At 52.9% G+C, this 13,499-nt stretch overlaps 1 protein-coding gene across 1 annotated transcript; it reads left to right on the top strand.

Annotated features, from left to right (window-relative positions):
* Window positions 1–1,905: 1,905 nt before the first annotated feature.
* On the top strand, window positions 1,906–4,599 carry FOS (Fos proto-oncogene, AP-1 transcription factor subunit). The gene is made up of 4 exons (XM_054400145.1): window positions 1,906–2,187; window positions 2,638–2,883; window positions 3,008–3,115; window positions 3,239–4,599. The coding sequence occupies exons 1-4, from the start codon at window positions 2,047–2,049 to the stop codon at window positions 3,845–3,847; spliced, it is 1,104 nt and encodes a 367-aa protein (XP_054256120.1). The 5' UTR covers window positions 1,906–2,046; the 3' UTR covers window positions 3,848–4,599.
* The last annotated feature ends 8,900 nt before the right edge of the window (window positions 4,600–13,499 follow it).

Here is a 13,499-nt window from a genome sequence, read left to right as displayed (position 1 = left end):
AACCCCGGAGCAGTTTCTAGACAGCAACAGGGATAAGGAGGGATTTTCTGAAATGTGCCTGGGACTTGAAAATGTGTTGGAGGGTCTTGCCTATGCTGGGCACCAGCACGTCAGCCCAGGCCCTGCTGGGGACATGGCCACAAAGGTTTGGCAGGGACAGCAGGGTTGTGGCTTTGCTAATTTGCCGGCACGTCCCTCCTTCGAACAATATTGAGGAGGGACCTCCTCGCCACAGCCTGGGGCTGCTGAGGAGACCATGCTCCCACCACTGCTTTGGCAGCTGAAATGGGGCAGTGCTGGCCAGGGCGAAGAGCTCCCGGCAGCACAGGAACCCGGGGTGGCTGACGCCTGCCCTGAGAGGGGCAAGCCCACGGGCCGGCGCTGAGCTGGTGAGAAGCAGCGCTGGTCGCCGCAGGTCCCTCCCAAGGAGCGGTGCGGGCCGTGAGCTGCAGCAGTCCTTGGCTGTCCCCTCCACTCTGACGGGCAGCTCAGAAATAGCATCTGGCCCAGTTCTCCCGCCCCCGTGGCCCAGATCTCTAAGAACGGAGGTTGCTCGCACAGCAACAGCAACAGCAGCAGCAGCATCAGGCACTGCATTTAGCCCATGAGCTCAAACAGCGGGAGAAGCTGCCAGCAGGATCCCAGCCTGGCTGGGTGACGCTCCTGCTTGGAGACTGCGCTGCAGGCTCTGTTTGTTGCTGTAAACACGCTCGCTGCTGCAGCTTCCCTGTTACTATCTATAGCCGCGATCTCTTGGCTCCCGTGCAAGGCGAGTCTGCGGTCTGGCTCCCAGCTCAGCCTGACCTGAGCCAGGGCTGCCTGACATCCCCGTCGTGGGTGGGTGTCTCCGGGCTTCGCTGCAACAAGGATCAAAACAAAACCCAAACTAGAGGAAAGGACGAACCTCACCCCTCACTCGTCGCCGGTGGTTTCCCGGTGGCCCCCTTCCCGTGCCATTGGCGGGTGTCGCAGCATTCCCGGGCATTGATCCCAAGTACTCCCAACCTTCCTGGGGGGCTGCACCCCACCACGCTTCCCTGGTAGGGCTTCCTGGCACTTTCTGCCATCACCCTCGACCCCCTGCTTCACTCTCGACCATTACTCTGCACATGTAATAGACAAGTAAACGGTGCCACATAATGCGTCCCTCGCTGCAGGGCTGGGGGTCTGTCAGGCTTTGTGTCCCATGCCCAGATACAGGCAGACCCCTCTCTGTTCTGCTGAGGGGTTTTGACTTGCGAATGCGAAGTGCATCCCTGACGGGCCAGCCCGCTGCGGGGCCCGCCTCCGGCCCTGCTTTGCCGCCTCTCTTGGAGAAACTTCTTGGCGGCTGGGCCACACGGGGCCCCCACCGGACCGTGGGAAGGGGCTCACCTGCGGCGGGACGGCGCCTGTGAAGGCAACGTTGGTGCACCAGGGCCTCAGCAGGGACAAGTGCTTTGCGGGGGGGGATGGGTGGGAGGGAGGGGGACGCCGCGTTCCGTCCCGTCCCGTCGCGTCGCGCCCCGTCCGCGCCACCCGCCGCACTTGGCTGCAGCCTGGAGCGCTTCCCGTCAGTCACGCCCCCTCGCACAGGATGTATCCCATATAAGGATATCTGCGTCAGTGGGTTCCCGAGCCCGGCCGTACCACTCTGCAAGGGGGGGGGAACCCCGCCGCCGCGCCCCCCCTTGCCACCCTTGGGGCTCCCCCCGCCCTGGCGGCCACTTCCCGCCCCTCGCCGTGTCTGTTTTCCGCGGGAGGCGGTGGCGGGCGGTGCGCGGGGCCGCCCCGGGGATGGTGAGGGGCGGGCGCGGGGCGGGCGGTTCCCCCGCGGGCACGGGTGCCGCGTCCCCAGTGACGTCGGCGGGAGGGTATAAAAGGGAGGCGCCGCGCGGTACTCCAGCGGCAGAGGTAGCCCCGGCGGCGGAGCAGCGAAGCGATCTGGACCGCATCGAACAGAGGGACGCACACAGCCGGCCCCCTACTCGCCTGCTTCCCAAGGGCGCTCCGCTAACACCACCACCGCATCACCTCGCACTGCCGACTTGCGCGCACTGAGCTGACATGATGTACCAGGGCTTCACCGGAGAGTACGAGACACCCTCCTCCCGCTGCAGCAGCGCTTCCCCGGCCGGGGACAGCCTCACCTACTACCCCTCCCCGGCAGACTCCTTCTCCAGCATGGGCTCGCCTGTCAACCCGCAGGTGAGTTGCCAAGCATGCCGGCTGTGACCTCGCTGTGGGGTGGGGAACACACGGGAGGAGACGGGACGGGACCGCGGGACGGGAGCAGGCGGCGCAGGTCTCGGCCGTGCCTACGGAGGAGGGCAGGCCGCGATGAACTGCCCTTGGGTCGGGCAATGGCGGGGGGGGGACGGTCCCGATGCCGCGGTGAGGCGGGCGGGGGGAGCCGTGGCCCCAGCCGCGCTCTGCGGCGGGTGTGTAAAGCGGCTTCATTGATAAAACGCGAGTTCATTGAGGAGACTCCGGAGCAGTGTCTGCGTCAGCACGGACGTCAGAGATATTTATAACAGGCCGCTCTCGTGTGGAGCCGGCTCTGGCAGCGCGGCGCCGCGGCCGGCTCGGCCCCGGGGGCGGCGGGGAGCAGTCCGGGCGCCCCGCTGACGGCAGTCCCCTCCTTCTTCTGTCCCGCAGGACTTCTGCGCCGACCTGGCTGTCTCCAGTGCTAGCTTCGTGCCCACCGTGACGGCCATCTCCACTAGTCCCGACCTGCAGTGGCTGGTGCAGCCCACCCTTATCTCCTCGGTGGCCCCCTCCCAGAGCCGCGGGCACCCCTATGGCGTGTCGGCGCCTGCCCCCTCCGCCTACTCCCGCCCTGCAGTGCTGAAGGCGCCGGGCGGCCGCGGGCAGAGCATCGGCCGCAGGGGCAAAGTCGAGCAGGTGAGAAGGGACTGGGGTTATTGGGGAGTATATGGGGGTGAATGGGGAGGTGTGGCCGGCAGGCTGCCCCGAGCGGGTGACACCAGGCTGGCGGCGGTCCTGAGCGGCCTCTCTCTGTCCGCAGCTGTCCCCAGAGGAGGAGGAGAAGAGAAGAATCCGCCGGGAGAGGAACAAGATGGCAGCGGCCAAGTGCCGCAACCGGCGGCGAGAGCTCACGGACACGCTGCAGGCGGTAAGTGCTGCCCGGGAGGCGAGCGGGGTGTGGGTGTGTACTCGGGGACTGGGGTGGCAAGAGGAGGAGGAATCTAGCCGGGGGCGATGCCGGTCTGGTCTGACAGCCCTGCTGTCTTTGTAGGAGACTGATCAGCTGGAGGAGGAGAAGTCTGCGCTGCAGGCAGAGATAGCTAACCTGCTGAAGGAGAAAGAGAAGCTGGAGTTCATCCTGGCAGCCCACCGACCCGCCTGCAAGATGCCAGAGGAGCTGCGCTTCTCCGAGGAGCTGGCAGCTGCCAGTGTGCTGGACCTCGGCACTCCCAGCCCACCCGTGGCCGAGGAGGCTGCATTTGCCCTGCCGCTGATGGCTGAGGCACCGTCGGCCGTGCAGCCCAAGGAGACCAGTGGTGGCGGGCTGGAGCTCAAGGCCGAGCCCTTCGACGAGCTGCTTTTCTCCACGGGGCCACGGGAGGCTTCCCGCTCCGTGCCTGACATGGACCTGCCTGGGACCTCCTCTTTCTACGCGTCGGACTGGGAGTCGCTGGGTGCTGGGACCAGCAGTGAGCTGGAGCCCCTCTGCACCCCTGTGGTGACCTGCACCCCGTGCCCCAGCACCTACACCTCCACCTTCGTCTTCACCTACCCAGAGGCAGACGCCTTCCCCAGCTGTGCTGCCGCGCACCGGAAGGGCAGCAGCAGCAATGAGCCCTCGTCCGACTCCCTCAGCTCCCCTACCCTCCTGGCCTTGTGAGGGGCTCTAGCACTGACTGACTTGCCGGGCCCCCTCCCCTGCCCGTGCACCCCCACGGACTTGCCGCTGTGCCCCATGGGGCTCCCCAGGCCTGGGGAGTGCCCCACCACCGCCACCCCCCCTGTCTGGCCTGGTGCCCCGGGGCCTGGCAGAGTGCCCTGCAGTGAGGCCTCATACCTCTTCCAGAGATGTAGCAAATCGCATGGAGTTTGTCTCGTCCCCAACGACCCATCCATGAGAGCTGGTAGTCTGTAGCATGTCCCACATGGCTGGGTAGGTGACTCCCTCCCCTCCTTAGTATCACTAGCATTAACTAATTAATCTCTTGGTTTTAAATGATTGGAATTTAACCTGGTGCTGGGTATCTCCAACTCGTATCTAGTGCAGCTGATTAACAATAACTACTGTGTTCCTGGCAATATTGTGTTCTGATGACTTAGCAATGACCCATCTTACGTGGGGGGAAAGAGACTTTATTTTATTTTCTAGTAGATAGATAAATAGCTATATCCATGTACTGTAGTTCCACATCAATGTTCATTGTAACTTTACTGATCATGCATTGTTGAGGTGGTCTGAATGTTCTGACATAAGTTTTCCATGAAAACGTTTTTATTGTGTTTTTAATTTATTTATTAAGATGGATTCGCAGATATTTATATTTTTATTTTATTTTTTTCTACCTTGAGGTCTTTTTTGACATGTGGAAAGTGAATTTGGATGAAACTTAAGCATTGTTTGCTTATTATTGTTCAGAGACATTGTCAATAAAAACATTTAAGTTGACTGCTGGAGCTATCCTTGTGTTACCTTTTGCATTGCTTCTGTGCAACCCAAAAGGGGTCCCCTAGTCTCTAATTTAGGCTTGGCTTTATAAAATGCAGATAAGTGCTGGGTGCCTAAGGCATTGGGTGCAGTGGGGTGAGAATACCTTGAAGGACAGACCTGTCCTTGCCCTGGTGTTAATCAAGGCTGGCTGCGGCCATGGCCTTTCCTACCCTCCACCCCAGGGGACTGCAAGGTCACTCCTCATGGCATTCATCTGATCTAGGTCTGGTTCCCTCCTGTGTGTCACCTGCTCTGGCCTTTTGGTGACAAGCTGGAGGCCTTAACTGAATAGGAGGTAAAGAGGGCAGCTAAGTTCATGCCTCTGAATCAGAGAGGCCATCTCTGGGCTGTGTCCCACCCATGATTTGCATGTGCTGAATGGCCCAACTTCCTCTTGTCTGATGACTGGATACATCCTTGCTGGGGGTGCCCCTAAACTTGGTGTGGCACCTCTATGTGAAGCTATGGTAGTATTATCTTCTTTGGGCCACAAGGGGAGGAGAGCTGCTCATGCGCTTCTCATTTTGGGCTGAGCAGTATAAAGCAAAATGCTGACCCTTCCCTTGTGCCCATCTATCAAAGCTATCCTGGTCCTTGAATGGATGAGTTACAGCAAACGGAGCCTGCATGCTTTGGGAATGTGCTCCCTCCCCAGGGCTTGTGTAACATGGCCTCTTCTACCCAAGTTAGTTTAGAGGGTCTACAATCCTGTTGTTCCTGCTGCTTGTGTGCTGAAATGAACCTCTCTGGAAGGACAGCAGCTAGGGCAGGTTGCTCCTGTGTGCAGAGCACTATTCTTCTCTCTCCCTAACGCCCACACATGAAGAATCCCACAAGAGCAGTGAGGTCTTCCTGATGGTCTCTAGACATGTCACTTCAGCCTTTAAGAACTCATTTCTCAAGGTTGGAGGCAACAATGCCCCCGGCATTGGTATATGCCAGCTGTAGGCCAGCTTGACATCATGCTCTCAGCAAATCTTTGCAGGCTGGTGTTCACTGCTGGGTTTGTGTATCTCCACATTTCCTGGTCACTGCAGTAGGCCCTGCTTTCTTCACCCCTTCCCTAGTCAGACCACGCACAGGATGTATCTCATCTCAACAGCGTGTACTGCAGCTTCATAGCTTACTCAATAAGGCCAGCCCTGTGCAAAAGCAAATATTACGCGCACGGCTTCCCGTCTTTCAACATTCAAGCTGGAGGCAGCGCTGACAACTGACAAAGAATGACCCCAGTTGCTCCTGAGATACCGCCCGCTGAGGAGCAGCTACTTTCACACCACTTGAGTTTACAAGGGCAACACCCAGGTGCAGCAAATGCACAGTAGTGCTGACCCCTGAAGCAATCATGTAGGTGTAGCTGCAAGAGAGTGAGACTTATGTGACAAGTAACCCTGTGAAGTCAGAAAATATGGAATCACAATGTGCCTTCTGCTGAATGACCATCAGGTTCAGAGCTGGAGAATTTAGAGGTCTCAGAGAGCCCATGCATGCTGTTGAAATCACCAAATGTTTGGCAAAGAGCAGTCCCCTCGATCCTGGCCTCACCATCTCTCATGATCACCAGACAGGTTAAAGCAAAATCTAGTGCTGAATTCAGATAGATAGCAGCCCTGCTGCCTAATGGAGACTTTTCTTTCCAGCAGCAGCAAGCGCCAAGTGTGTCACCTTTCACATTTCATAGAATCATAGAATGGTTTGGGTTGGAAGGGATCTCCAAAGCTCATAGAGTCCAACCCCCCCTCCATTGAGCAGGGACACCCTCTTGCTAGATCAGGTTGCTCAGAGCCTTGTCAAGCCTGACCTTTGTTACACAATGATGTCAAACTCATGGGTGGCACTACATGAGATATGGTTGATACATTTAACCCCAGGCTCCAGCCCTTCTCATTGCCTTCAGCCAGGGATGATCCAGAATTCAGGATGTGCTGCATAAAACGTAGGGTGTGTCATGAATATGATTTATCTTAGCATTTGAGAATCCTGTAGTGAAATCTCAAGTAAGTGGGGATCTTGCCACTACCTTCAACAGAGCCATGAGAAGGAATAACACAGCAATCTCTGTTTGGAATTATAAGCAGTATCTGATACATCACACAGATATTGGCACAAAGCTTTGTTTAACCAAACAATGGAATGAGATAAGACAAGCAGGTAACACTTACATTATTTGGGATGCCTGCTGTGCTCCCGATCCCATTGTAGTAGCGTAATTAATTCTAAGAAATGAAACTACAACACAATGCAAGGAATAATGGAATTGTTATTACGAAATTAAAAAAAGCAGATTTGTAAAATCACACGAAAATCCTTAAACACGCTTATAATATAAAAAAAGGCTGCACAGCAAAGCGGCCCCCAAACCAGCAGGGTGCTGCGGCTCCAGGACTGCTTCGATGCCGGCAGAAGCTGTCGCCCGACACGCTCCTGTGCACCCCCTCGCCCCTCGTCTCCGCTGCTCGTGCTCCTACCCCCGGGGTCGCGGTGGGCCGACCCCTCTACCCCGCGGTCCGCAGGGCGGGGCGCAGGGGACTGTGGCGGCACCGCTGCCGATACCTGAAATCATCGAGGAGGTTCTCAATGTTAGGCCAGCCCCAGTGCGACCCAGCGGGGCTCTCTCACGGAGCCGGGTGGCTTGCGGGCGCGGAGAGACCCCAAGAGGGGCTGAGGCAGGCCCCTCTACGCTGACCGGGAGCCGTGGGAGCGCTCCCGAGGCCCGGAACGCAGCTCCTAGGCCCACCCCACCGCAGACTCAACTACGCTCCCGTCAGGCGGCCGGTAGGTCTCCCGGCCCCGCCGCCGCCAGCCCCGGAGCGGGCGCGCCCCGCCTGCGCGCCACCCCAGCCCTGCCCCGCCTCCATCGCTGTGTTTACTGTTTGGTTGCCAGGGCGGCGCGCGGCGGGCGCGTCAGGGACGTGACGTCGCGCTCCCCGCGGAGGCACCGCGAGCCAGCGCCGTGACGCAAGCGCTTCCGGCCGTGCCCATATATGGCCAGCGGCGGCACGGTTCTTCCTGTAGCGGGCGCGGGAAGGCGGGTGGCTCGTGCGGCGGAAGGTTCCAGATGGGATCCTTCTGCCTCGCTGGGGTGCTTCCCTGGATGCGCCCCCGCAGCTGGACCTGCTGGCGTCTTGTCTTAAAATCATAGAATCAGTCAGGGTTGGAAGGGACCACAAGGACCATCTCATTCCAACCCCCCTGCCATGGGCAGGGACACCTCACACTAGATCAGGCTGGGCACAGCCTCATCCAGCCTGGCCTTAAACACCTCCAGGGATGGGGTCTCAACCACCTCCCTGGACAACCCATTCCAGGCTCTCACCACTCTCATGATGAGAGCCCAGCCTGAATCTCCCCACTTCCAGCTTTGTTCCATTCCCCCTAGTCCTATCGCTACCTGATATTCTAAAAAGTCCCTCCCCAGCTTTCTTGTAGGCCCCTTTCAGATACTGGAAGGCCACAATAAGATCACCTCAGAGCCTTCTCTTCTCCAGACTGAACAGACCCAACTCTTTCAGTCTGTCCTCATAGGAGAGGTGCTCCAGCCCTCTGATCATCCTGGTGGCCCTTCTCTGGCCCAGCATGTCCATATCCCTCTTGTAATAGGGGCTCCAGAACTGGACGCAGTACTCCAGGTGGGGTCTCACCAGAGCTGAGTAGAGGGGGAGAATCACCTCCCTTGACCTGCTGGCCACACTTCTCTTGATGCAGCCCAGGCTCTGGTTGGCTTTCTGGGCTGCAAGTACACAGTGACAGCTCATGTTGAGCTTCTCGTCCACCAGCACCCCCAAGTCCCTCTCCTCAGGACTGCTTTCCAGCCACTCACTGCCCAGCCTGGATTTGTGCTTGAGATTGCCTTGACCCAGATGCAGGACCCTGCACTTGGTCTTGTTGAACCTCATGAGGTTGGCTTGTGCCCTCCTCTCCAGCCTGTCCAGGTCCCTCTGGATGCCATCCCTTCCCTCCAGTGTGTCTGCTGCACCACACAGCTTGGTGTCATCAGCAAACTTGCTGAGGGTGCACTCAATGCCACTGTCCATGTCACCGACAAAGATGGTGAACAAGACTGGTCCCAGGACTGATCCCTGAGGGACTCCGCTTGTCACTGGCCTCCACTGGGACATGGAGCCATTGACAGCCACTCTTTGGGTACGGCCATCAAGCCAGTTCTTTATCCGTCTCATGGTCCAGCCATCAAGCCCATGTGTCACCAGTTTGGAGACCAGGAGGTGGTGCGGGACAGCGTCGAAGGGTTTGTTCAGGTCCAGGTAAATGACATCAGTTGCTCTCCCCTCATCTAGTACTGTTGTGACCTTGTCATAGAAGGCCACCAGGTTTGTCAGGCAGGATTTGCCCTTGGTGAAGCCATGCTGACTGCACCCAATCACCTCTTCACTATTCTTCTGTCTCAGTAGTGCCTCCAGGAGGATCTGCTCCATGATCTTACCAGGCACAGAGGTGAGACTGACTGGCCTGTAGTTCCCTGGTTCTTCATTCTTCCCCTTTTTGAAAATGGGAGTAATGTTTCCCCTTTTCCAGTCTGTGGGGACTTCCCCAGACTGCCAGGACTTTTGGAATATAATAGAGAGGGGTTCAGCAACCTCCTCTGCCAGTTCTCTCAGTACCCGTGGGTGTATCCCGTCTTATGCCAGCTTGGCGTGAGGCATAGAGCCCAAGCTCTTTTCATGGCTCCTGGATGGTGGGCTCTGATGGCGGGGAGAGGAGGCTGCATTTGTTCCCTTACCCTCCTCCAGCACTGTGTCGAGAGAAGAAATGGGAGCTTTCTTGACTGTCTGTAGTGCTGAATCCCAGATGGATTCACATGGAACAGCATGTATCTCTTGCTGTCCTTAGCTAGGCTTCCCTAGCATCACCTCTCCACCTGTAGATCTCCACAACCAGCTTTTAGCTGGAAAGATTGGCCTGAAATGTTGTGATATAGTTTGACTTAACATGAAAAAATACTTAATGACAATGGACTCTTAATATGGAATTAGGTGAAAAAAAAATTGTTACCCTTCCCCACCCCACCCTCCTTTATTTTCTAAGTTTGTTCGTACTACAAGAGGTACTGTGAAATCTTGACTTCAGTGTGGCAGGTGACCAGGCACCTCTACCCTTGAACACTTGTGCTGCTCGTTCTTTTGTCCTCTATTTTGTTGTTACTTTGCCAATAAATCTGACTAGGTTCTGCTTTCAGTCAAAATAGAACAGGAAGCCTGCCAAAAAAAGCTGTCAGCACCAGTGGACAGTCAAAAATAAATGGATTGTTCAGAGGAGATAAGGTTCTAGAAAAAAAAATTATATTAGTATTTTGTTCTGTGCTCACTGTACAGGAACTTAAAAAGATTCCTGAGCTTATACTCAATTTTGCAAAAGATAGATCAGAGGCTATGTCTCAAGCTAGTGTCTGCAAAAAAAGGTTATGAAACAAATAGCTAAAATAAAAAGCACTGAACAGTTGGACTGCATGGTAGTCATCCAAGAGTTCTAAGACATCAAGATTTAAATAGCTGAGCTGCTTACTAGTGGTTTTGTGTAACGTAGCATTTAGAAGTGCTTTGGTACCAGAGAACGGGAAGGCAGTTAATGTGTCAATTAAAAAAGAAAAGTGGATAGAAAAGTTCTGGAGAGCTGCTGAGCAATGAGCCTGTTACTTGTACCAGGCAAATTAATGAAAAATGTTTTAAAAGGTGAACTAGTGGGAGGAGGGAGAAAATAGTTTACCAGCCTTGCTAACAGAGCTCTTTTAAAGAGAAGTCCTAGCCTCACACATTGTTTGGAGTCCCATGAGGGGCTGGCAAAGTGTGTGGACAGGAGAAATTCAGCTGATGTTGTTTACTTGGGTTTTTAAAAAGAGTTCAACGAATTCAGCAAAAGCTTCTGAAGGAACTATGGAATAAGGGGAGAATTTTTCATGTGGGTAGGTGACACATGGGTTAAAGACAGGTCACTGTAAAACAACTAAATGTTTTCTGTGTGGAAAGAGTCAATATGTAAATTGGAACCTGTGGTCTGAGAGAAACTTTAGTAAAGTGTTACAATGCAAAGTAAGTGTGTGATGCAATTTAATGTGAATAAATGTAAAGTGTTTTAAATGGGAAATAAACAGCCCTAACTTCAAATATAAAGTTGAAGTTGATTTATCAATTCAGAGCAAGATCTTGAGTAATAATAATTCTGTGGTAATCTCAGCTCAAGGCTTGGTAAATGAGCAAATCACATGTTAGGGGGTAAGAAAGAAGACTGGGAGAACAAAGCAGAGAACATAATTATGGCACAGGGCATATCCACGGTGTGCCAGCGCTTTCAATGCTCTGTACAATTCTGATCTTACTTTCAGAAGGACATAGAGCACTGTAAGAGGCACAGAGAAGTAAAGAGGTGTTCCCAGGTGTTCTCTGAATGAGAAGCAGATTAACAAAATTTACTAGGACTCTCCAGCCTTACAAAACACAAGTGTGTGTGTTTCTTTCAACAGAAGAATGATGCACACCAAACGAAACTTGGGGAAAATGTGGGATAAAACCAAACTTGATGAGGCTGCTCATTATGTATTGTGGTTACTTATGGAAAACCTTGCTGCATGATTTTATGGGTACTACAAGGGATGTTTTTTGAGCTGAAAAGAAATGCAGAAAGGTGAACAGAAGAAAAAGCTAATGAGGACTATCAAATACAAAAATATCCCCTAGGGCTGTGGGAGGCCTGATTTTTGTAAATTTCTGGGGCCTTGAAGAATGTGGCCTGGAGGCAGCACTTCACCCTGACTCAGCCCTTACAATTTTCTTTCAGTGATTGCTGTCAGGTAGTGTCAGCAGCCTGTGGCTGATAGCCGAGAGGGGAAAAGTTGTGCTTGATCTGATCAACTATGACTATTCCTTTGCAGATTTGTAAGTATTTAGCTGAACTTTTGCTCTTATTCTGTTCTTCCTTATTGTAATGGCCTCTGAAATTTGTTTAAATTACCACAAGATGTGATCTCATGTGTCCGTGCTCCTCATCCGTTCAGATCTTCTGCTGATAAGGTTGTTCTCTGACGCTGCTTCCGGCAGGCTTTCCAGATACAGTACATTGGTGACCTGGTAAGGTGCTGAAGTGAAACTAACAACACTCATTCTTCTCATTGGGAAGCAGCGGATATCCACAAGGGACCTGGATATTATATCAACAGGATTTCAGGGAGAAACAAAAGAAGGTCATAATTAGCATGTGAACAAAGTATCTTTATTATTTCCAATTATGGAACTCTTGTTCTGCTGCTCGCTGTCCACATCTTTAGTCTGTAGAGCAACAGATTTTTCAGCTCTTCTTCACTGATTATATTTGAGCTGATTTTATAAAAATGTTTTGTAACTTGATCCTGTTGGCTAGAGACAACCAGCTGCAACATTCAAGGAGTCATTTTAATTCTGATTGCATCACATCTTCCATTTGGTATGGATTTAGCTCTTTTTAAATAGCCCATCTTGAATCTTCTCATGCTAGGGGATCAGGGAAGCGAAACCAACTTGTATTAGACCATTTATCTGGTTTCATTTGCAAAACTTAATGTTTGCTTAGCATAGGTAACAGTATTGCAAAGGTCATAAAATACAGTAGCAGTCTCAGTCTTAAAGCATATAACTGAAATGTTTAGGATCCAGATATTACCAGGTCATTGGGTTTTTTCAAGTAAGATGTTATTTTGATGCTGCTCTGGACTGGGTGCTTCCACATAAGAATGATGCAATTCCTGCCAAGAAGCATTTGAACTCTAATTGTAGGAGAAATGACAGTTGCTAGTAGCACATGGTAGAAAGAAGGACAAGCTCTGTTACAGCATTTAAGCATGTGGTATGACAATTGAACTAAAATAGCAACGTAACCTAATGATGGTGTGTCACTAACCTCGAGGACATCAAGGAAGATAAACCAAAGTAATTTGCTGTCATTGCATAAGAGCTGAGTGCAAAGCCAAGGGTGGCGTTTCAGCAGAGATAAGCATTTCACTCTGAGAGTTTCAAAGAATTAAACTCTTTGAAGCTTTAACTGCTCAGAGGAACCTCAGATCCACCCATCCTCCCTGCTTTTTTCTTTTCTTTATTTTCCTGCTGTTTGTCAGCAAATTCAGGTGCCACAAGTGGAGGTTCCTTGGCTGTGCCTGTGCTGCTAAATCAAAGGGGACAGGTAGCAAGCTCAGGCATTGAAATGCTGATTTCCCTCCTTGCTCTACTACACAGTAGTAACTCTGGCCCCTGAAAGTCTTGGCTATATCAACCAGCAATCTCCAAGACAGTGCTTGGGTGTAGTTCAGAGGGTAGCATATTTCCTTTAGCTTCCTGCTGCACATTGCCAGTCTGGGCTACAGCACAGACATCACTTCTTCAGCTCTGTGTGTTTGAAATAACACTTCTCAATTAGTGCTTAATGCCTGAGGGCTACAGGGGCATCACGTGTAGTGCAGAAGTGTCCATGGGCCAAGTGCTGTGTAGCGTGGATGTGGTGAGTGTATTGCCTGGCTCTTCCACCACACAACAGTTCTTGGCCCTGCTTCCTTTGGTGTAGTAAATGCTGCCTGCGTCACCACTCTATAAATGAGCTGTGGCAGCTTAGAGGATTTACCTCACTGTAAGGGTTCTGTGAGATGTTTGCTGCTTCCAAAGGAATCCTAAGGACCGCAGTGTTTGTTAAACTACTCCCAAATTGTCTGAAATAATAGGTAGTATTTAAGGTAAATGTGAAGTAGTTCACTGAAAGGTAGATACATAGCTGTAACTGGAGACAAACACAGTGAAATAACACACAAGGAAACATGGTTTATGAGGATGCTCAGAGGGCTGGAGAACCT

This window comes from Indicator indicator, chromosome 4, assembly GCF_027791375.1.
Source record: "Indicator indicator isolate 239-I01 chromosome 4, UM_Iind_1.1, whole genome shotgun sequence".
Lineage (NCBI taxonomy): Eukaryota > Metazoa > Chordata > Aves > Piciformes > Indicatoridae > Indicator > Indicator indicator.
This window is presented reverse-complemented; position numbering and strand designations above follow the sequence as displayed.

Excerpts from the sequence above, each read along its gene's own strand:
- FOS (XM_054400145.1), top strand. The coding sequence starts at position 2,047 with ATGATGTACCAGGGCTTCACCGGAGAGTACGAGACACCCTCCTCCCGC. Across the intron at positions 2,188-2,637 it reads GCTCGCCTGTCAACCCGCAG|GACTTCTGCGCCGACCTGGC; the intron begins GTGAGTTGCCAA and ends TCTGTCCCGCAG. Across the intron at positions 3,116-3,238 it reads TCACGGACACGCTGCAGGCG|GAGACTGATCAGCTGGAGGA; the intron begins GTAAGTGCTGCC and ends CTGTCTTTGTAG.